The sequence below is a fragment of the Exophiala spinifera genome, assembly GCF_000836115.1.
Source record: "Exophiala spinifera strain CBS 89968 unplaced genomic scaffold supercont1.9, whole genome shotgun sequence".
NCBI lineage: Eukaryota > Fungi > Ascomycota > Eurotiomycetes > Chaetothyriales > Herpotrichiellaceae > Exophiala > Exophiala spinifera.
Window position 1 is genome coordinate 1,264,798 of NW_015622521.1, and position 20,843 is coordinate 1,285,640.

Genomic DNA, 20,843 nt, shown 5'->3' on the forward strand with positions numbered 1-20,843 from the left:
AGCTCTACAATCCTCTGTTCATACCTTCAAGGTAGTTTGACTAGACGCGTCGACATCTTGAGGCGAAATGTGGATAAGAGAGGCGAAACCTTCAAACAGCACACGTCGGATTGAAACTCAGCCTGAAAGAGAAATTCTCATAGGTGAGAAGCATTAAAATCACGGTTCTTTGCATCGTCAAGCAATCAATCTGGAATAATTTATCCATTTTTCGCCTACCGACGGTTCAGTTCGGTGGCGGATGCAGATAAGAAGAAGCAGCTGTTTGAGGTTAGTGTTGTTGCCCTGGCAACCACACACTGTTTACATGAGGCCGCCAAGACTGCGTACAATGGAGCAGCAGTACCGGTAGGTACATTGATCGAGACCATTTGCTACAGCTCCTCGTCGTATCACGACTGTGTCTGTTGCTTTGCATTGATTTCAGACGACATTAAACTCCTCCGATATGGATAAGCCCACCAAGATGCCTTCGAAGACTCCTCTTTTCCAGGTCTACCTGCGGCTGCGTCCACCCGTACAAGCCCAATTGGCGAAACAGAAAACTGACCCGTGGCTCATTGTCAAACCCGCCGACGCTCCTGCAGAGGACGATACTAAGGTGTTCCCTTCGCAGGTTATTGTGCAACCTCCGAGAGATTCCAATAGACGCTGGATAGGGGAGTACACCTTCATCAAGGTCTTCGAAGAGGAGGCTTCACAATTAGACGTGTTTGAAGGGACAGGAACCGTGGACATACTCAGAAGTGTTTTGAAGACCGGTCAAGATGGACTTGTCACGGCGCTCGGGTTTACAGGGAGTGGAAAGGTGGGCGTAAGCCCTTACGATGACAGCTCTAGGGCTAACCGACTGACAGACCCATACCATGCTCGGGTCGAAATCACAACGAGGCTTGTTGCAGATGATGCTTGATCTGTTGTTTACATCAATCGGTGACAGTATCAGGCGGACAGACTCATCTCTTGTAACAGCCCTGACGGATTCAGACGTCTCAGAGTCCGAGATCCTATCGGCAACCACCTTCTTTGATCTAGCCAATACTGATGGTGATCGGGGAGGGACTTCAAGCGTAAAACGAAATCTTTCGAGAGCGCAAACACCTATCATGGTAGGTACCCATAGAGTTGGATTTCGATTCCCCGGCTTCTTTTCCTTTCTTCCCGATAGACAAAGGCGACCCCAGCACGTTCGTTTGCCATTCATTCTTTCCAAACCCCCCACCACAGCCACCCACTCTGGTGGACGCAGCACAGAGGTCGACATCCCATTCTACGAAATAGGGGCCGTGGGAGTCCTCGAAACTGCCGTGCATGGCCCTTTGGAGAAGCTCTGAAAGCTCACATGCTAATATACATGTCGTAAAGGATTCCCGTGTCGTTCCAGAGCCGTCATCGATGCGGCAGATCATATTTCCGCGGCGACCTGATGTTTCTCCATACTTGATCGAAATTGAACCAACCGACGAATACGTGGTACTTGTGTCAATGTATGAGGTGTATAAGAATGACATTTACGACCTCCTCTCCTCCTCCGCATCTTCGAGAGTGGGACAACAACCGGAGACTTCGAAGTTGCTATTCAAGAACACCCATGGGTCACGTCATCGAAAGGTAGTGACTGGCCTCCGGAAAATTGTATGTGGCAGCTATGACGAAGCCATGCGAGTCATCACGAGGGGCCAGAAGAACAGACACACGGCGCCCACGGTCAGCAACAACGACAGTTCAAGAAGCCATGCATTCTTTTGCATTGAAGTGAGGAAGAAAACCGCAGTTACGGGGTATACTGATACCGCGACGCAGGCCTGGACAGGTGGCACGTTGACAGTCATTGACCTCGCAGGAGCAGAGCGAGCGGTCCAGGCCCAAACATGGGGACTTCGCCTCGAGGAAGCTGCATCTATCAACCAGGATTTGTCGACGTTACGCGGGATCTTAAAAGAGCAGAAGAACGGCAAACCGGGTGCCAACTTCAAAGGACGCAAGTTGACCGAGCTCTTGTTTGCCAACTCATTTCCTTCATCCTCCGGCCATACAGCCACCTATCGACCTCAGAAGGCTGTTTTGATTGTAACAGCTGACCCTTCTGGAGACTTCAACGCGACCAGTAACATATTGGAATACTCATCCCTGGCTCGAGATTTCAAGATCGTGAGAGTGGCGAGCGCAACTAACACAATGCTTCGCACGGCGAGCGGAGGCACGGGAGCAAAGTGTGGTCGCACGACGCCTCAAAATATTAAGAATGGTCATTCGACCGCTCAAGAGCTAGAACAAGCTATCAATGAGGCGACTCGGGTGGCGGAGGAAAATTTCGCCTTGGAGTTTCGCCTTGCCGAAGAGGAGATCAGGAGAAGTGAAGCCGAGGCCATTGCAGAGGCAGCAGAAGAACGGCTGATGTTGGTGGAACAACAAGTGCGAGAAGACTGCTGGGTAGAAATGGAACAGCATCTCGAACAGGAGAAGGAGAGATGGAGAAACGCTTGGGAGCAAGAGAAGACACAAAACGAGGCATTCATGGATGGCAAGTTGGGAATCCTGGAGAAGACTAAGCCATTCAAGATTCATGAAGATGGGGCTGAAGCCAGGGTCGAAGAGCTTGAACGAGAGAACGAGTCGCTCAGAGCAAAACTCCGGGCTCTGGAGCAAGAATTACAGACGAGAAGTCCGACCAAAAAGTCGCGCACAGCTCTGAAATCCCCCGTCAAGGGGATGGTCCTGCAGGAGACGCCCAACGTCAATATTGCGACAAACCCGTTTCTAGCCTCGCTAAGGGTACGCGATAGTGATGAGACCATCAAGGCGGAATTCAGTGAGGGTGATTTGCATGGAGCATCTGAGATTTCTCCCAGGAAACAGTCACTGAGAAGTTCCAACGTGTTTCACGCAACGGTTGAGGAACAGCCACCTGCCACGGGCAAGAAACAACGCAAATTGACGACGAGAAAGTGGGATTTGGGCGATGCCAACAGATTTTGAGAATCAGGCGTTTACTCTTGTATGTTGTGTTGATTGACATGCATAGCGATGCGCGAGGGATGTTCTTGGGTCAGCAAGCGATTCAGATGATAATAAAAGGTCTTTTTGATAGCAATGTCAGGAAATGGCACTCGATGTTCGCAATTTGTCCTCAACATGACCCATAATTCTCAAGCTCTCAATTCCATGAAGCGGGTGATCTCGCCTGGGATGATAGTGTGGTGTGAGAAAACGCATGAGGTGTTTGGTAGGAAATCCACTGCTCCACCGACCGGGGATCCAAAGGGGAGAACAAGATGGGATCAATCATACCAAGTCCTCTGCACTCTGTACATCAGGGATCATAAGATTGTGTTGTGCAAATAGTACAAGGGTGTGTGAGTCCAACCACCAGAATTAATGAATTGCCAGAAGTAATTAATGGTGGTGGCGGGTTCGGCGCATTTGGCGTGGCTGGGGATTTCGCCTATCAGCGCAGCATCAACCGTCACCACCAATTCCTCTCACTCTCACTCTTCCTCCCCTTGTGCCTCTACGAGCGACAGCAGAGTCATTGACCAAAATGATGTTTTGTATCCTTTTCTGAATTGTCTCGAGTCATTCGTTTACCCAAAATCTTGTTCTTCGTCTACGCCGTTTTACCGGGCGTTCCCAGTGATCTACTTCCGCCATCCCCGCAACACATCCACCAGCCAACGCACATACCACTCAAAAGTACCGAAAAGCAGAGACAAGAGAAAGAAGAACGTGAGCAAGAGAAGAAGAGGAGCGGAAAGAGAAGAGAATATACCCATCATTTCCTTGAAGCTGTACGAGAGCGAAAAACACCATCATACGAGGCACGGGGCGGCACGGTGTAATCAACAATGCCTCCGACCATTGCAACCCGAATAGTGTCCAGCGACCACATCAAGACGATCCTGTCTCGGACGGCATCTTCGACGCTCACCTTCTTATCCGCGCGAGACTCTTCGTCTTCCTCATCATCATCATCAACACCCTTGGCCTCTATCTTTGCCCTCATCATCCGCGGGACGATACACCTATCCGGTCGCTCCCTGGACTCCCCACGCTCGCAGCTCGTCGAGCCTGTATTCCTACACCCCCGCGGCGACGGTGCCCTGTCCAAACGACAACAAAATGTCATCCTCGCCATCCCAACCACATACGCCGGGCTCAACGCCGGCCCCGCACCCGGTGCCCTGGCCGGTATCGTCCTCGGCAGCATCGCGGGGTTCATACTCATCCTGTACGTTCTGCTGAGTGCGTTCCGGTTTGGGATCTTCGGCAACAGAGAGAGCATCGTTGAAGAGGAGATCGTCCGACACCATCACGGGAGTCGACGCAGTCGGAGCCGGTCGCGGGCGATGACGGAAGTCAGTCACCACTCGCCGCGGCGTGAGAGGGTGGTCAGGGAGCGTGAAGAGACGGTCGTGGTCGAGGAGCACGTCGAGCCGAGTGTTAGTGCCGACGACGACATTGTCGAGGTCATAGAGGAACATAGTCCCGAACGACCGCCGAAACGAGGACCCAGTGGACGGAGCGGGTATAGAACGGTTGATCCGGCCGAGTTTGGTGGCGGGAGCAGACCGATCCGAAAGATCAGTAGGCGGTGAAGTGGTCTACCGTGGACTTGGGTAGCTGTGAGAGAGCAAGGACATCAGGGTCGACGTTGTGCGTGTGTGTCAGGATGGATATCCTATCCTACGGATACGTGCGTACGTGGTTTATTGCGAGTGTAGCGGTTTTTGAGCGACGGAGTTGGTTCTGGTCTTGTACTTGGAAGTCAGGTATTCGTAGGGTGATGATACCATATCTACCTTGGGTTATGTTGTGTCGTGTTGAACAAAATCGATCTGTCACATACGGACACTTCTGTGGGTGCAAGTGTGAGCAAGTTCTAGCCGGTACAGAGTACCTGTAAACAGTAGATATCTGGACTTCAACCTGTTTTATAGGGAATTCTCTGTATGGATTATGTATACTTTCTCCTGTACCATACAGAATCTCTTACCACTCTTACCCTGTCTCTCCGAGGTACTATACCAATAAGGATCATTGATAACATACCATACGAGCTCCCGTCGAGTGTACTTGTCTCACAAGTGGCAATCACTCTTGAGTGCAAAATGAGACCAATCCAAACCAAACCATCCGTCGTCCGTCGTCAATATCGTGCCCTCGTTGGTGCAGAGTGATTGACAGCCACTCATGCCTCACGTACAGAGTTTCACACCTACCTACTCAGAATCTCTTCACAGCCTTGACGCCAAACAACTTCTCCGCGTTTCGAAAGGCAATCATCTCAAGCTGGTCCTCCGTGACAAGTCCACTGGTCGCCAAGTCCCGCACGAACTCCAGGCCGTCCTCGTTTTTCGCGAAAGGGTAGTCGACGCTGTACAGGATACGGTCCATTTTCGTGTTCCTCAATATCGTGGCCATTGGGTCGACGCTCCAGTTCCCGCTGGTCGTGATCCAGATGTTGCGGTCCCACACGTCCTTGAACGGCGTCGGCGGCGGCGGCGGGTGGTCGGCGGCGTCGTCGTCGTCCTTTTCCTCGGGTCCCGCCGCCGTCCACCGCACGCTCAGCTGCGCGATCCGACCCAACATGAACGGGAGCATCTCGCCCATGTGCCCTATGACGACTTTGAGGGCGGGGAGGCGGTCGAACAGTCCGCTCGCGACGAGGCGGAGGACGTGCGTCGCGACGTCCGAGTGCCACCCGAACGCGCTGGCCGAGATGGACTTGCTCGCGGACCGCGAGAAGTTGCCGGTGTACAGCGTCGAGAGTTGCGTGGCCGTGGGCCACGTCGGGTGCAGGTAGATGGGCACGTCGAGGTCCGACGCCGCGGTCCAGAAGGGCAGGTAGGCTTCGTCGTCGTAGTAACCCCCCGAGGGGGTGTGGTTGTCCACCAGCGCCCCGACGAAGCCGAGCTCAGTCACGCACCGCGTCAGTTCGGCCGCGCACGCGACCGGGTCGGACATGGGCAGCACGGCGAACCCTGCGAACCGGTCCGGGTGGGCTCGGATCGCGGAGAAGAGCTGGTCGTTGGCGCTCTGGCACTCAGACGCCGTGAGGCTGCCGGGCGCGTGGGAGATGATCTGGAACGAGACGTGGCCGAGGTCCATTTGGGACAGTCGCAGCGTCGAGAGGTCGGTGAGTTTGTCGAGGAGATTGGGAATGTGTTTGAATTGCTCCGAGTATTGCGTCGAGATGGTTTCAGAGGTCGACGCCGCCGAGGAGAAGAAGTGTTCTTCCAGGGTGATGAGAGGGGGGTCCATGGTGGTATTGAGGATTGACGATTCGACGATTGACGATTGACGATTGACGATTGACAACTGACAATTGCCTTCTTTCCAGAGAGTAGAATCCGATGGTGGTGATATAAGAGACGCTGTCGACGAGTCTGAAGCCACTGACCGAATGATAACCTGGTGTAGAGGAGAAATTCTGTAGTGATTCTCCCAGAAAACAAAGTCGACAGTAGAAGGTTTATACTGCAGAGGGTGCTTTCAGAAGGAGATAGGTGCCCTCGTCACCTACGTCTCACGTAAATGGCAGGGTTTTTTGTCGTTGAGATACCCCGGACATTGTTGATGCCGACAAACCGCGACGCGGGGTCAAACAAATAAAAGAGAATCGAAACGAGCTGATCAACAGACGTTCATATCGAGAATGGTAGTCGGCCGATTCTCATCTGGCTGTCGTTGTACAAAGTTATCCCAACGCACTGGCTGCGGGTGGTATTAGTACAGTATGGGAGGTACATAAACATCTTCAGATTGTCAAGATGGCTGGATGTCTATAGTGTCAAGATACATCATCTAATCGGATCTTCACCTACGATTGGGATGCAAACTACTTTCCGTGATGCGCCGGTGCAAACACTCCTTGGAAATAGTGGCACCTCGTTGTCACATGTCGGGGCTCCGAGGGACGCCAACGGCCGCTGGAGTTTTATTACGTCGTGCTTTGGTGGTCTTAATCCTCGTACTGGTTGGTCATCTATGAAAAAGTAGTGATATTTTAGTGACGGCCGCTAGGCCCTCGTCAGAGCCACTTAAAAAGGAAGTGAGCATCAACATCTACTACTGGCCGCCGTAGGGGTTGTTTTCTGGCGACGCTGTTTCGTAGCACTGCAGCGATGCGGAGACTCGTGGCAAGCGGTCGCGGGAGGGAGAACGCAAAAAGAGCCATCCACAGAGCTCGGTATGTACGAGCGAAAGAAACCCCTTCGCGGAGCTCGCACGGCAGGACTGGATGCAGCTGCCTCTATGCTGTTTGTATGAGTTGAAGAAGACGAAGATACTCCGGCGATTCCTTTCGTCCAGCATTTCACAAACACTGTATGCTGCCCGTGCCTACTGTGATGACCGTGATGCTGTCGGCATGAGAGGTTTGCTGAAGTGATCACTTCTCTCATCGCAGCCAGCCTTCCTTGCTGGGACATATCACGCCATCTTCACCACGCAGCTTTCTATCTTTGTTCCCACCTCAGTCCAAGGATAGCATCCATGGAATCCGCAATTCAAGCTATGCCTATGCATTCGACGAGAGAATCGACGCATGAAAAGCTAGCACCCCCTCAACGCTGACGGGAGCGAGGCGGAAGCGCTCGCCAAAATTGTTTTCCACAAAGAGCCTACCCTGGTCGAGCCACAAAGACTGGACATTCGGATGGGCAGCCAGGCAGTGAAGAGTCATGCCGCAAGATGGCCGTGTTGACATATCCCTTACGACGGGCTTCCAGCAGTCCCAGGTGTAGCCGCTATCGCCTTTGTCATCCTTGTTCTTGCTGCATCCCACAATAGCCCAGCCGACAGGTCCGACAAGCGTGGCAAAGGCGATACCAGCGCTACTACCACCGCCGAGGGTTCCCACCCCAACACAAGCGCCTTCTCCCAACGCTATGACGGTCGCTCCAATGCTGACGCCCTCTCCTAACACAATAGTGCCGGAACTTGCAACAGCCGCAGTAGCCATGGAGCTCGCGACGCCGGCGGGAAGAGTAGCAGGCGCGGCGGCCACAAGGCCCCCTACAACACAGACCATTGTGGTGGTTCTGACTAAAGTTTGTATTTAGTAGGTGGATTCGAGTATTAAGAGGGGACGCTCACAAGCTCTGTGGCCAATGTTTATGTGCAGCTTAGGGTGCTTCAGAGGGAAGTAATGCTGCTGATGGGCCGTAGCTGACCTCGAGCGCAGCGCAGAGATCTGCTTATATATCCTGTCGTTGCCAAGAGGTAAGCGGTCTGACCCAAGATGAGATACCGACCACCTCTTCACTCCAATGATTTGGATTGGGCAGTTCCTAATAAGTAGCGTTTCTCAGGTTCGTGCAGAACGTGGCGCTTTGTGATTCGCGCTGCTTCTTGCAGGGTATTGGATCAGGCTGAGCTTTGCACAACCTTGCAAAACAAAAATGGTGTTTTGATTCTGCCGTTTGAGGTTAGAATCCTTCCAGGGAGTCATGAGCAGTTCTCGAGGATCATTTGTACACCGACAGGCCATCGATGTGGGATCTGAAACGGTGATGAGACTTAAAGTGAGATGGTTGAAAGATCGAGCATCTCGGTGGTCGTTTACGAGATGAAACTTGAGGCATACAAGCCTTGGGGTTCGCAAGAACTTCTAGATATCTCTGTGTTTCAGCAAGTATCGCCATCGTTTCCAAACGAGGCTTTCATCAGTCTTGAATTTGGTAATACCATCCTCCGAAGCCGATTTATCCATGGTCGCAGTCCCTCACAATGAGGTGATATTTGGTAAACGTCACTACTGTGGATGGCCAAACTCTTTGAGAGATCGAGAGTGAGGGAGATAAATCAAAGTCACTGATACTGGGAGATGACGTGAACTTAAGAGCTCAACGATAAAGTTATGTAATCGTGATCCTGAAGGATGCTCCAGATTCAATACGAAGCGTCGGCCGAAAATGACTCCGGTCACAACAAAAACAACAGCAATGCACGGTGCCTCGCAAATTCTCAACTCGCATCTACTTTGCAGCGACTCAAAAACCCTCGCCTCACCATATATGATATGATATATCTCAGTCTGGAACCTCTCGAGAATGGTCAAAGTAAAGAGACTGCCCTCACTGTTGCCTGACGATCCAAAACTTCACCATATTGGCAACCCACCCAAGGGATTCCACAATCCATGGCCCTCGTTCCACGGTCACTCTGGTGGCTTGTTGGGTCCTCTGAAACTACGTTTCGCCAGAGATAGACCTGAATTTGTCCCTGTCCCTACCGACCGAGATGGACTCGTCCCTGTTCAGAAAGTCGACTTTACAAATTCCAACCCCGGCTTCAAAGTGACGTGGATCGGCCATGCCAGTTTCTTACTCCAGACATCTCGACCGGACGGCGCATGTCGCGGCATCAACATCCTCTGTGATCCCGTCTTCTCGGAAAGGACGTCTCCATTCAGCTGGCTCGGACCAAAGAGATACACGCCCACTCCGTGTCGTTTGACGGAGCTGCTTGACTCGGTCGACATTGACGTTGTTCTGATCAGTCACAACCACTACGACCATGCCGACGAAGCTACACTGAAAGCCATCTACGCGAAGAGTCCCTCCAACGTCCACTTTCTCGTCGGACTGCACAACGCTCGATGGCTGACTTCGTTCGGGGTTGATCGAGCCTATATCACCGAGCTGGACTGGTGGGATGGCGCTGAAATTGGTGTTGAGAATGTCGGAAGCGTACGCATCACCTGCACGCCCACTCAGCATTTTTCGTCGAGATGGATCAACGACCGGAACCACGACTTGTGGTGCTCGTACGCCATCCACGACCTCAACGAAGCCAGTAAGAAGAAACTGTACTTTGCCGGAGACACGGCTTATCGAAGTATTCCCAGCCAACACATGACTCGAGAAGAAGAGGATGCGCAACCGGTGTGCCCGACGTTCAAACAGGTCGGGCAACTACTTGGTCCGTTTGACTTGGCCCTTCTGCCCATCGGGCTATGCGAGCCGCGGGATTTCATGTCCAATGTCCACGCCAATTCGTGGGACTCGATACGGATTCATCAAGATGTGCGAAGCAAGAGGTCGATAGGAATGCATTGGGGGACTGTGCGTGGTGGCTTGTCCATGTACTACGAAGACGTGAGGACGCCCCCGAAGAATTGGAAGATTGCAGCAGAGGAAGCAGGGTTGAAATGGGGCGAAGAGATTGGATTGATGGATATTGGAGAGACTTTGGTATTGAGTTGATTGGCACGGTAGTACTAGGTATGAACGAAGCTGTAATCGACCGTATGCAGACTCCTGGTTAGTCGTGGGTATGCTGTTCCGCCGTCGGCCTCCGAACGCTGCAAACAGTCACCAGGCTACAAGGGCATGCCAAACCACCCCCGCTAGGAACTTTGTCTCGACGTGGCGGTCAGCCTGTGTTTCTTTTGGGGAAAAGGGTCCCTCGTGTCGGTCCCCGTATTGACGGAAGGATCACTGACGAGTGATTGTGCTGTAGTCCCTAGACATGGGTAGGAGGACTCGAGTCCCTAAACCCCGGGAATGTTGCATGTTGGTGGGACCGAGCTTTTTTGAAACCGAGTCAGCGTCACCAGCCACAACCGCAAAAAGTAGTGTCTAACGGCCAGTGCATCCACCAGTCCCGGTAGGAAGTTTCCGAGCAACGCTGGTTTAATTGGTACTTGGCCTCGCGAAGCCTAGTGAGCCTTGGTGCAGCGCCACCGCTAATGCAGGTCGCTGACGCTCTTGTGGAGTTGTGTTAATCCCCAAAGCTTGACCTGGATCGAGTTCGATATTCGGCAAATTGAGCGCGACCTTGGTCGAGGTTCATCATGGCTATTTTTCGTACCGTGCGTCGAAAATACTGCTGCCTGTCGCCGTGCCAGGATCAGCTGAAGAAAAGAGGAGGAAATACGCGAAACACACGGTCAAAGACACGGAGGGGACGGACGAGTTACTACCTACACCTGGAACTGCGCAGGTAGGAACAAGGTTATTCCGACGCCGACTCATGCAACGATCACTGACCTCACGGAGCAGGGGGTTCGAAGGAGGACATATGGAGATCTCTCTCCACCATTATAAATACCCACCTGGCCCAGGGAGTGCCATCTGCGACATTCGGATTCTACATCTAAGTTCTCGAGATACCTTGCTGTTCTTGTCCTGTATCCAAATTCTTGAACTATTCAACTTACCTCCAACTCACCAAACACTCAAAGCTCCCAAGGATTCGTACGCATCCACATACTGTCAATCTGTCACGCAACCAACAAAATGTTCCACACACTCCGTGCCTTCTGGAACCAATCCTTCTTCATCCCCGCGCCGACAGTGACTGAGAAGAACCTCCCCGACCAAACGGGCAAAGTGTACCTCATCACCGGCGCCAACACGGGCATCGGCTACCAAGTCGCGGCGATTCTCTACTCGCTCAACGCAAAAGTGTACGTCGGGGCACGCTCGGAATCCAAAGCGACCGCCGCAATCTCGTCGATCAAGAGCCTCCACCCATCGTCCAAGGGCGGCCTAGAATATCTACACCTCAACCTCTCGGACCTCTCGACGATCAAGAGCACCGCCGAGGACTTCATGCGGCGCGAGTCGAAACTGCACTGGCTGGACAACAATGCCGGTGTGATGATTCCCCCCTCGGGGTCCAAGGGCGCACAGGGGATGGACCTGCAGTTCCAAACCAACATTCTCGGACCGTTTCTGCTGACCAAGCTACTTCTTCCCGTGCTCAAGCGCACGGCCGAGTCGGAGCCAGCGGGCTCGGTGAGGGTGAGTTGGGCAGGTAGTCTCGCTGTGGAGCTGGGTAGTCCCAAGGGCGGCATGCTGTGGAAGAAAACGCCGTCGTCGTCCGAGGAGACACTGGACGATTCAAAGGATATACGAACCAATTACTCAATCACCAAGGCCGCTAATTATTTCCTGGGGAATGAATTTGGAAAGAGATTCGGTGAGAGGGATGGAGTGTTGCATAATGTAAGTGATGACCTCGAGAGAAGAGAACGAGAATCATTATGCAGTCAGTACTCATTACTAACGCCGATTTTTTTTCACTCAGTCATACAATCCTGGAAACCTCAAATCGGATCTTCAACGCCACACTCCAAAACCTTTACTATGGCTCTTCAACGCGATGCTGTACCCACCAGTCTACGGCGCTTACACCGAACTGTACGCTGGATTGTCTCAGGATTTGACCATCAAGGATCAAGGTGCCTACATTGTGCCGTGGGGTCGTCGTGTGTCTGTCAGGAAGGACCTGGAAGATGAGGTGGCCAAGGAAGATGGGCAGGCCGCGAAGTTGTTTGAGTGGTGCGATCGAGTGACGAGGGAGTATGCTTAGGATGGACGATGGTTCCGCCACGATTGCGTGGAACGAACCGGAGGAGGAGAAGGAGATGAGAACGAGGAGGGAGAGGTGGCGGTGGTAAGTGGTGGTAGGAAGTTTGTAATATAAGTGAGTCAACTGTCCGGCTTTCACGAGACGGGGTGATCTGCAAATGACGGGCTGAGCGGGATGGGATTTTGAATTTAGGTATCCAAAGTAGATTGCCGCGTTTGGTCTGTTGAAACAAGGATAGATGCTACTGTAGGTTGGGATATAAAAGGGATAGTCGGAATGTATTTGCTTGCACATTTTTGACCTGCCTTGTAAGTTGTAGAACTGCTTGACAAGTATAAATGACCAATTACTATGGTAGTAGGTCTACCAAGTCCAAGTTGGGAAACTTGATACAACAATAATAAGGGTATCATCTTGGGTATTGTCCACTGCTCCTGTCTCCAATACCTCCGTCACCATCGCCACACAGGAGTTCCTTCGTTCGTTCATACATACATACATACGTAGCTAGCAAGCCCCTTTGTTCCCGTGCTGTTGCATGCCCCGTTCGGATCAATCAGGTATCCGCTCTTACTCAAGGGTACCTCTACCACTATCATGATATTTTACGGCTTGATACGTTATGTGATTGATCGACAACATATACGTAACGCTCCAAATGAACAACAAAATTGCAAATCTACAAGTTTCCACGCCTGCGCTTCTTTTTCTTTCTTTTTCTTGATTTCTCTCCTCTCTTCTCTCATGTATCCAAAGGGAAATCAATCACAGCTTGAGCTGTTTCATGGCACAACACGACTCATCAAACGCATCTCTGGACGCGGTATCGACACACAAGGCGGACGGGGCGACCCAGAGGCCGGGGTTCTTCTTGAAGAAATTGGCGGCGCGCAGCATGACGCTGACGGGCTCGGCGGGCATGACGGGGAAGTCCTCCGTCCTGGGGAAGTGGGTCAGGCCGAACTGGACGTAGCACACGATGTCGGTGTTTTCGATGGACTCGTCCCTGGCGGCCCAGTCGACGACGGTCGAGTTGAAGGGGTGGTTCTCGTCGCCGGCGGACTGGCACACGTAGTCGCCCGCCGGGAAGAGCTCGTAGTCCCGGTAGGGGACGACCCAGAGCGTCTTCCTCGCGAACCCGGCGCGCTTGTACACGACGCTGCCGGGCTTGGCGAGCAGCCGGGGGCACGAGTTGTTGATGATCTTGTAGCTGACGGGCTTCCCGCACGCCGGGTTGACGCTGGACGGGTTGACGATGTCCCAGGCCCGGCTCGTCTCGTGGCAGTAGTCCGCGGCGCCCTCCAGGGCGGTCCTCAGCGGCGTCTTCTTGCAGTAGAAGCCGTTGCCGTAGTAGTTGGCCTCGGACCCGACGGGGTCGTCGGACGGGACGGCGTCGCTCTGCACGACCGTGTTGTTGGGCCCGTCGACCTCGGGGTCCACGCGCAGCGAGAAGATGTGCTGGTGGTTCTGGGCGTTGAGCTTGGGCGCGATCTGCGTGCCCCACGGCGCCGCCTGCTCGGTCGGGTGCATGCAGTACGTGTTCAGCATGCCCGTCAGCTTGACTTCGAGCTTGTACGTCCCGTCGAGCGTGAACGTGTGGTAGAACCCGTACTCGTAGTTCGCCGCCGTGATGATCTGGGACACGATGAGTTTGCGGTCCCGCGCCGACACCACCGTGCCGTCTCGGAAATCCGTGTGCTTGTACAGCAGGCCGTTGTCCTCTTCGTGGATGCAGATGGCGTTCTTGATCACCGCCGCCTCGCCTTTGCCCGTGTTGAGGACGCCGTCCAGGTAGTGGATCGCCCCCTTGCAGTCGCATCCGAGTTTGAGGGAGTTCGACATCAGTCCGGTGCCGTACTCGCCGACGTCGAAGGCGTGTTTCTTGTGATGGGGTCGCTCGGGTGAGCCGTAGGGGACCACCATCTCGACGACGCTGATCCGGTTGAAGAGCGTCCGGTCGCGTTGTTCGTGGTGGTCGAACATGCTGACGTCCGAGATGACGATGCCTTCACGGTAGTTGAACCCGATGTGCATCTTGTATCCGGCCCAGTGGAGCTCGTTGCCCCTCATGCGGAAAGAGACGCCCTGGGGCTGCGTGATGTTGATGGGCTTGAGGACGTCGGGACGGTAGCCCTTCTGGATGAATTCGGGGAGGTAGTTGTGCTCTTCGAGAGGAATCGGGGTTCTCTCGCCGTTGACAAGCCGGACGTCAACGCTCAGCACTTCTTCCCGCTCCGTGTCTGCCGTGACCGAGAAGTCTAGCGGGTGGGCGTATTGGTTGTCGAACTTGGAGTTGCGGTAGTACGCCAGACCCTGCTGGAGACGGCGCTCGAAGCCCCAGCGCTCGTCCACACCGATGGCCCACGCGTCAAAGAAGACCTTGGACATATCGGTGATGCCCAGGCCACGGCAAGCTTCGATCACACGGGAGTCGGTGCGGGCGATTCGCTCCATGACGTCCAGATCTTCGAGGGTGAGCGTGGGCATCACGTCGCTGACCGGTTTCCAGTCCTCGATTTTCGACCTGGTCAGATTCACCACGACCTCGGCGACATTGCACGAGTCGCCTTGCTCTATCACAATGGCGAAGGCTCGGCGGTCGGGCCGCGGCCCTCGTTTTGATTTGAAGGCCGCATATTCGTTCTTGAGGGGTTCACGGAGCGTGATGCAGTTGAACTTGAGCTTCTTGGGCGCCGCAAACTCCCGGATCAGTCTGGCCACGAAAGGAATTTCCTGCACCGAGAGTTGGTCTGTTGGGCGTGTGTCAGTTGATGCTGGATACCTTTGAAAACCCAGGGCTTTGGATGTGACTTGCCTAACGGATGAGGAGTATATTGTGAATAATCGACTTGAGCAGAGGGAGCGTTGGGCTCGTCACGATGGATCGTGTAGCCCGGTATCGACACAGTATCTAAAGACATGGTGATGGTAGAAGTTCACAATGAGGGAGCTCGGTTGAAGGGAGATCTATCGGTGAGTGAAGTGTCTCTTGTGGCTCTGGCTCTGCTTTATATCGAGCCCCTACAGACGAGGGCGATAAGGTGAAAGCTTGCAGGTTGTATGGCTTGAGGGCTTCACGCCTGTACTTGCTATTTCAGGAATAGCGTATATCGGAAAGCCCTCTGATTCGCTGACTTGCCCACCCTCCTCAGCCTCTCCTGATCTGGCCCAAAGACCGACATATCAGTGCTTATCGATGCATCCAAATGGTGCTGGGATTTGCCAGAATGAACGAAGTCCACAGAATGCGCTGTGACGGTACCGGTGAGCGAGGACAAACTCGAAATTTCATAGCCATCAACACAACGGTACGACTACGAGCACCGCCAGAATATGTGAAGACGACACTATTTCGATGTCGAGGTCACCGTCGACACATTCACTTACTGATATTGCAAGATCCAGGGACATCCAGATCGACAAGGTTTGATACTCTTCAAGCCAACATCAACATCGACATCAACAATAATCAATGTGTCTTTCAAAAGTCTCCTGGAACAGGCGGCACCGGCCGGGATCGGAAGAGCGTTCTCCAGCCTCCGTAACACTTTGCAGATGAATGACAGTCTATTATTATTTAAGTTGATGAGATGAGCTACACGATACTCCTACGCGTATCCGTCACGATTGAGGGAATCTCCGCTGAAGGCGTCGACCATTCTGGCCAGCAAACGCGGCGGCCATGTCCAGCGGAACCCATCGGCGTCGTTCGTAGCCGAGACAGGTATGTAAAGACGATGTAAGGAGCCGGAATACCAGAAAGCTTGACTCAAGATCTACGACTTGGCCGTATCATTGACACATTGCGATTTCCGGGTATTTGGTAACAAGATGTCAGATGCGGTCGCAAGGGCCACGGAGACCTGGACATGAGGAATTCTCCATGCGCCGAAAAAGGAAAGTTGAGACGTTCCTCCACCGGGTCCTGATTCCTGGCCACACACGTTGCTTTGCGATGGGTGGAACTCTCCCCCACGGATACTTTCGTACACGTACAGTACTGTACAGTGTACAGAGAGGTAGTGGACGAAATTTGCAGTCACACCCCGTTCCAACTATGGGGTAATCAGTTGTCTCGCCGCACACAAAGTTTCCAAAACACATACATCTCATCGCGCCGGAGTCCACTGGACACGGAGCTTGTCACAGGGTGCGTGCAAAGGGGGCGGAGAGAGAAGTTTTTCTGGGGTAAAGCTACGCGCAGTACGTTATCCCTCGCGGGCCCTTGCACGGCTTTGCCTTGCCTCCCCTCTGGCCGGTCTCGCCGTGTGACACACAGGCAGCTATTCAAATACCCCGTCGAGGGTCCTGCCTTGCTGCCTCACTTCTAATCAAAGAGGAGGAGCAGGATATTGTGAGGAAAGAAAAAGCCGGTTACTTTTTTTTTCCCTTGAGCAGCATCAGCATCAGCAGCTCGTTACAAATTTTTGAAGCCTCACTAGCCCTGTATTACGACTCCTGCAAATGAGGACACAAATCTGGCTCCGCAGCTACAAATAAAAGAACACGATATGACAATAGTCAACCACCGAAGAAGCTCTACATCAGGAGAACCATCACGCCACGATGTCCAGGTCTCTCGAGATGCCGACGTCCTCGCCACGCTCGGACACACCCAGGAGCTTCCGCGCCAGTTCAACCTATGGAGCATGTTAGCACTCGCCTTCACGGTGCTGGGGACGTGGTCGACGCTTGCGCAGAATCTCGCATCGGGGCTGACGGCAGGCGGACCCGTCAGCATCCTCTGGGGGTTGGTGTTGGTGACGGCGTGCAACCTGTGCGTGGCCGTGTCGCTGGGCGAATTGACGAGCGCGATGCCCACGGCCTTGGGCCAGGCGTACTGGATCTTCCGCATCGTGCCTACGCCGACGGGCAGGTTCGTGTCGTACATGTGTGCATGGATCAACACGTTCGGTTGGTGGACGTTGACAGCGTCGCAGACGGCCTTTATGACGAACTTTATCCTCGCCATGAAGACTCTGTTCCGCCCGGACTGGGCCGGCGCAACAGGGTACGGCCACCACTGGCTCTCGTTCCTCATCTACGTCGGCCTCACGGCGCTGCTGACCGTGGTGAACATCGTCGCGTGCCGCAAGGACCGCGTGCTGCCGTGGATCAATAACGTCGTCGGCGTCCAGTTCACGCTGCTGTTCCTGGCGTTTGCGCTGGCGCTGCTCATCTCGGTCGGCATCAAGACCGAGTCTGGGCGCACGCCGGTCGCGTACCAACCGGCCTCGTTCGTCTTCGGCGCCTGGATCAACAACACGTCCTGGCCCGGCGGCGTCGTCTGGTTCACGGGTCTGATCCAGTCCGCGTACGGTCTGACGGCGTTTGACGCCTGCATCCACATGGTCGAGGAGCTCCCGGCGCCGAGCCGCAACGGGCCCCGCGTCATCTGGCTGTCGGTCCTGATCGGCGCCGTCTCAGGCTTCGTGTTCATGACCGTCTGCCTGTTCTGTGTGCAGAGCATCGACGACCTGACGGCCGCGGACCTGCCGTTCGTCGAGCTGTGCCTCTCGACCGTCGGCCGCACAGGCGCTGCCGTACTGCTGGCCCTGTTCATCGTCAACGGCGTCGGGCAGAACATCAGCATCATGACCACCGCCAGCCGCTTGACCTGGGGGTTCGCGCGCGACGGCGGACTGCCGTGGCACAAGCACCTCGCCGTCGTAAGCGACCACTGGCGTGTCCCGGTGCGTGCGCTGTGCGCTCAGGGCATCTTGATCGCCGTCGTCGGCGTCCTGTACCTGTTTGCCAACACGGTCCTGCAGGCCATTCTGAGCGTGAGCACCATCGCCCTGACCGTCTCGTACGGCATCCCGATCGTCGTCCTGTTGGCCAAGGGGAGGGACAAGCTGCCTGTGCGCGGGGAGTTCACGCTGGGCCGGTGGGGCGTCGCTGCGAACATCGTCAGCGTGATATACTGTGTCGTCACGACCGTGTTTTTCTTCTTCCCCACCGATCCGAACCCGGCACCCGCGGATATGAACTGGGCCATTGCCGTGTTTGGCGTCATGTTGGTCATTGCCCTTGGATTCTGGTTCGTCCAGGGCCAGCGCTCGTATCTCAGGACCGAGGAGGCCATGTTGAGGAGCCTGATCAGCCAGGCTGGCCAAGAGGATGTACTGGGCACCGTCTCTGTGGAGGAAGACGATGCCACCACCATTAAGACTGGCGAAGATCAATCCATCAAGATTGCTGGCAACTCACATGAGACGATTGGACCTGGTGGTGATCGCCAGGGCAAGAAACATGTATGATGAAATTTTCCATGATATTGAATGAGAGGATCATCGAACAATGGTACATACATGAATCTAATAATCTAAGGGGAAACCTACGAGGAATTGTATGTTTTTACTTGCCATCTTGATTCCATTCGATCAGATGAAACCAAACCAAATCAAATCATGGCGACAATGACTTCCCAAGGTCGCAAAAGTATGGCCCAGTGCCCATGTGGATTAGTGTCGTCCTGCTTCCTGACTTCGTTCTCCTTGTCGTTCTTGCTGTTATAATTCCGCAAATGATCGAGAACAGCATCTGATTTCAGTTTTCCCCCTTCCGTCTCCTCATCGACGAGCATTTCTGTGAACCGAACGGGCATCGTCCACCAAACGTCGTGGCCCGAGAAGTTGCTCAAGACTAAACACTTGCTCTTGTCCGGTCGAGTCTCGTCATCCATACACTCTTCAGTCTGAGTATCTCTGTCGGTTCTGATGTACGCCACGACATGCTTGTGCTCCATGTCCACCATTTCGAAATCCCCATAGACCAAACAGTGCTTGTACTGCTTCCGCAGCTCGAGCACGCGCCTCCAGTAATGAAGCGGACTGTTGTCGTCGTCCAGCTGGTTCTCTGCGTTCCACTGTTTGAAATCGTCATGGACCCTCATCCAGGGTTTCACGTCCTTGGGCCGCCGCTCTGGGTCATCGGGCAAGAAGCCAGCGTACGTCTCTTCGTTGCCGTTCCACTGCATCGGCGTGCGGGCGTTGTCGCGCCCAATCCGGCGATACTGTTCCTTGAACATTTCGTGCAGTTTGTGATCGTTGGGGTGGTCACGCAACACCGTCTTCCAGTGATTCACCACCTCGATGTCCTTGTACTCTTCGCACCCCCACTCTTTGGGGAAGTTGACCTGCCCGAGTTCCTGGCCCTGGTACACAAACACCGTGCCGCATTGGAGGGCCATCATCGCCCCGAGCATCTTGGCACTGTGCGCCCTGTGCTCCTCGCTGTCGTCCGCGTACCGCGACACGGCCCTTCCCTGGTCGTGGTTCTCCATAAACAGCGCGCTCCAACCCTGGTGCTCGATCATGAACCTGTTCCACTTGCTCGTCACTCTCTTCAGCTCGCGCGGGTCAAACGGGGCCGGGAACCATTTCGATCCCTTATCACGCGCAATGTCCATCTCTACGATATCGAACTGAAACACCATGGCGAGCTCCCCGCGGTCGTGGCGCACCGCCTTGATGATCTCCTTGGTATCGGACACGCCCGGCATCTCGCCCACGCTGAACGCGCTGTACTCATGCAATATCGACCCGAGACCCTGAAGGTATTCGTGCAAATGCGGACCGCAGGCGTAATGTTTGATGGCTGGCTGCGTAAAACCAGGCTTAACGACTTTCGCGTCCGGCAAGCCGGTGGCTTTGCTGATGAAGTTGATCACGTCCATGCGGAACCCGTCGACGCCGCGGTCAAGCCAGAAACGGACCGTCTTGTGCACGGCGTCGCGCACCTTGGGATTGTCCCAGTTCAGATCCGGCTGTTCCGCCGCGAATAGATGGAGATAGTACTCTTGCGTTGTCTCGTCCCACTCCCAGGCAGACCCGGAGAACGCTGACTCCCAGTTATTGGGAGGCATGCGTTCGCCCGACTCCGAGTAGCGCGGGGGGCGCCAGAAATACCAGTCCCTTTTGGACGACGTCTTGGATGACCGTGAATCCCGGAACCATTCGTGTTCATTCGACGTGTGGTTCACCACGAGGTCCATAACGTACTTCATCCCGTGGGAGTGCAGGGCGTGGATGAGGTCGTCGTGGTCCGCCATGGTGCCGTACAGGGGGTCGATGTCCAGGTAGTCAGAAATGTCGTAGCCCATGTCGACTTGCGGCGACTTGAGGATGGGTGAAAGCCAGACGATGTCGACGCCCAAGCGGGAGAGGTAGGGCACCTTGGAGATAACGCCGCGGATGTCGCCTTTGATTTCGGGGTGGCCGTTGCGGTCGTGGGATACGATGGCGCGGTCGGACTTGAACGACGCAGGGTAGACCTGGTAGACGGCGCTCTCCTTCCACCATGCCCGCCTGGTGGGCTGCTTGAGCATTGTGACGTTTGTATCTTTCGTCATTTTGCTATTATATCTTTTGATGGATTGAAAGTGAAAATTCGATGGTTGACGCCTCAATTGCGTTGTGAAAGTCCTGGCTGTCGAGATGTAGGATTTCGAGGGCATTTAAACCGCTTTGGGAGCAATCGGTAGTGAGACTGAGAGCCTGCGGGCGACGGGTCCACGTCTT

At 54.2% G+C, this 20,843-nt stretch overlaps 9 protein-coding genes across 9 annotated transcripts; 5 read left to right on the top strand and 4 right to left on the bottom strand.

Annotated features, from left to right (window-relative positions):
* Positions 1-448: 448 nt before the first annotated feature.
* PV08_11482 (uncharacterized protein) lies at positions 449-2,979 on the top strand (the record flags this gene model as incomplete). The annotated part of the gene is made up of 3 exons (XM_016385790.1): positions 449-808; positions 858-1,124; positions 1,366-2,979. 3 exons carry the CDS (start codon positions 449-451, stop codon positions 2,977-2,979), a joined length of 2,241 nt encoding a protein of 746 aa, XP_016230734.1.
* An 866-nt stretch (positions 2,980-3,845) lies between these two features.
* Positions 3,846-4,595, top strand: PV08_11483 (uncharacterized protein; the record flags this gene model as incomplete). The annotated part of the gene is made up of 1 exon (XM_016385791.1): positions 3,846-4,595. One exon carries the CDS (start codon positions 3,846-3,848, stop codon positions 4,593-4,595), a length of 750 nt encoding a protein of 249 aa, XP_016230735.1.
* Positions 4,596-5,223: 628 nt separating this feature from the next.
* On the bottom strand, positions 5,224-6,261 carry PV08_11484 (uncharacterized protein; the record flags this gene model as incomplete). Its single annotated transcript, XM_016385792.1, has 1 exon — positions 5,224-6,261. One exon carries the CDS (start codon positions 6,259-6,261, stop codon positions 5,224-5,226), a length of 1,038 nt encoding a protein of 345 aa, XP_016230736.1.
* Positions 6,262-7,519: 1,258 nt separating this feature from the next.
* On the bottom strand, positions 7,520-8,032 carry PV08_11485 (uncharacterized protein; the record flags this gene model as incomplete). Its single annotated transcript, XM_016385793.1, has 1 exon — positions 7,520-8,032. The coding sequence occupies one exon, from the start codon at positions 8,030-8,032 to the stop codon at positions 7,520-7,522; it is 513 nt and encodes a 170-aa protein (XP_016230737.1).
* Positions 8,033-9,053: 1,021 nt separating this feature from the next.
* Positions 9,054-10,208, top strand: PV08_11486 (uncharacterized protein; the record flags this gene model as incomplete). The annotated part of the gene is made up of 1 exon (XM_016385794.1): positions 9,054-10,208. The coding sequence occupies one exon, from the start codon at positions 9,054-9,056 to the stop codon at positions 10,206-10,208; it is 1,155 nt and encodes a 384-aa protein (XP_016230738.1).
* Positions 10,209-11,243: 1,035 nt separating this feature from the next.
* Positions 11,244-12,321, top strand: PV08_11487 (uncharacterized protein; the record flags this gene model as incomplete). The annotated part of the gene is made up of 2 exons (XM_016385795.1): positions 11,244-11,954; positions 12,037-12,321. 2 exons carry the CDS (start codon positions 11,244-11,246, stop codon positions 12,319-12,321), a joined length of 996 nt encoding a protein of 331 aa, XP_016230739.1.
* A 765-nt stretch (positions 12,322-13,086) lies between these two features.
* PV08_11488 (uncharacterized protein) lies at positions 13,087-15,242 on the bottom strand (the record flags this gene model as incomplete). The annotated part of the gene is made up of 2 exons (XM_016385796.1): positions 13,087-15,071; positions 15,104-15,242. 2 exons carry the CDS (start codon positions 15,240-15,242, stop codon positions 13,087-13,089), a joined length of 2,124 nt encoding a protein of 707 aa, XP_016230740.1.
* Positions 15,243-16,832: 1,590 nt separating this feature from the next.
* Positions 16,833-18,581, top strand: PV08_11489 (uncharacterized protein; the record flags this gene model as incomplete). Its single annotated transcript, XM_016385797.1, has 1 exon — positions 16,833-18,581. The coding sequence occupies one exon, from the start codon at positions 16,833-16,835 to the stop codon at positions 18,579-18,581; it is 1,749 nt and encodes a 582-aa protein (XP_016230741.1).
* Positions 18,582-18,724: 143 nt separating this feature from the next.
* Positions 18,725-20,674, bottom strand: PV08_11490 (uncharacterized protein; the record flags this gene model as incomplete). Its single annotated transcript, XM_016385798.1, has 1 exon — positions 18,725-20,674. The coding sequence occupies one exon, from the start codon at positions 20,672-20,674 to the stop codon at positions 18,725-18,727; it is 1,950 nt and encodes a 649-aa protein (XP_016230742.1).
* Positions 20,675-20,843: the final 169 nt, after the last annotated feature.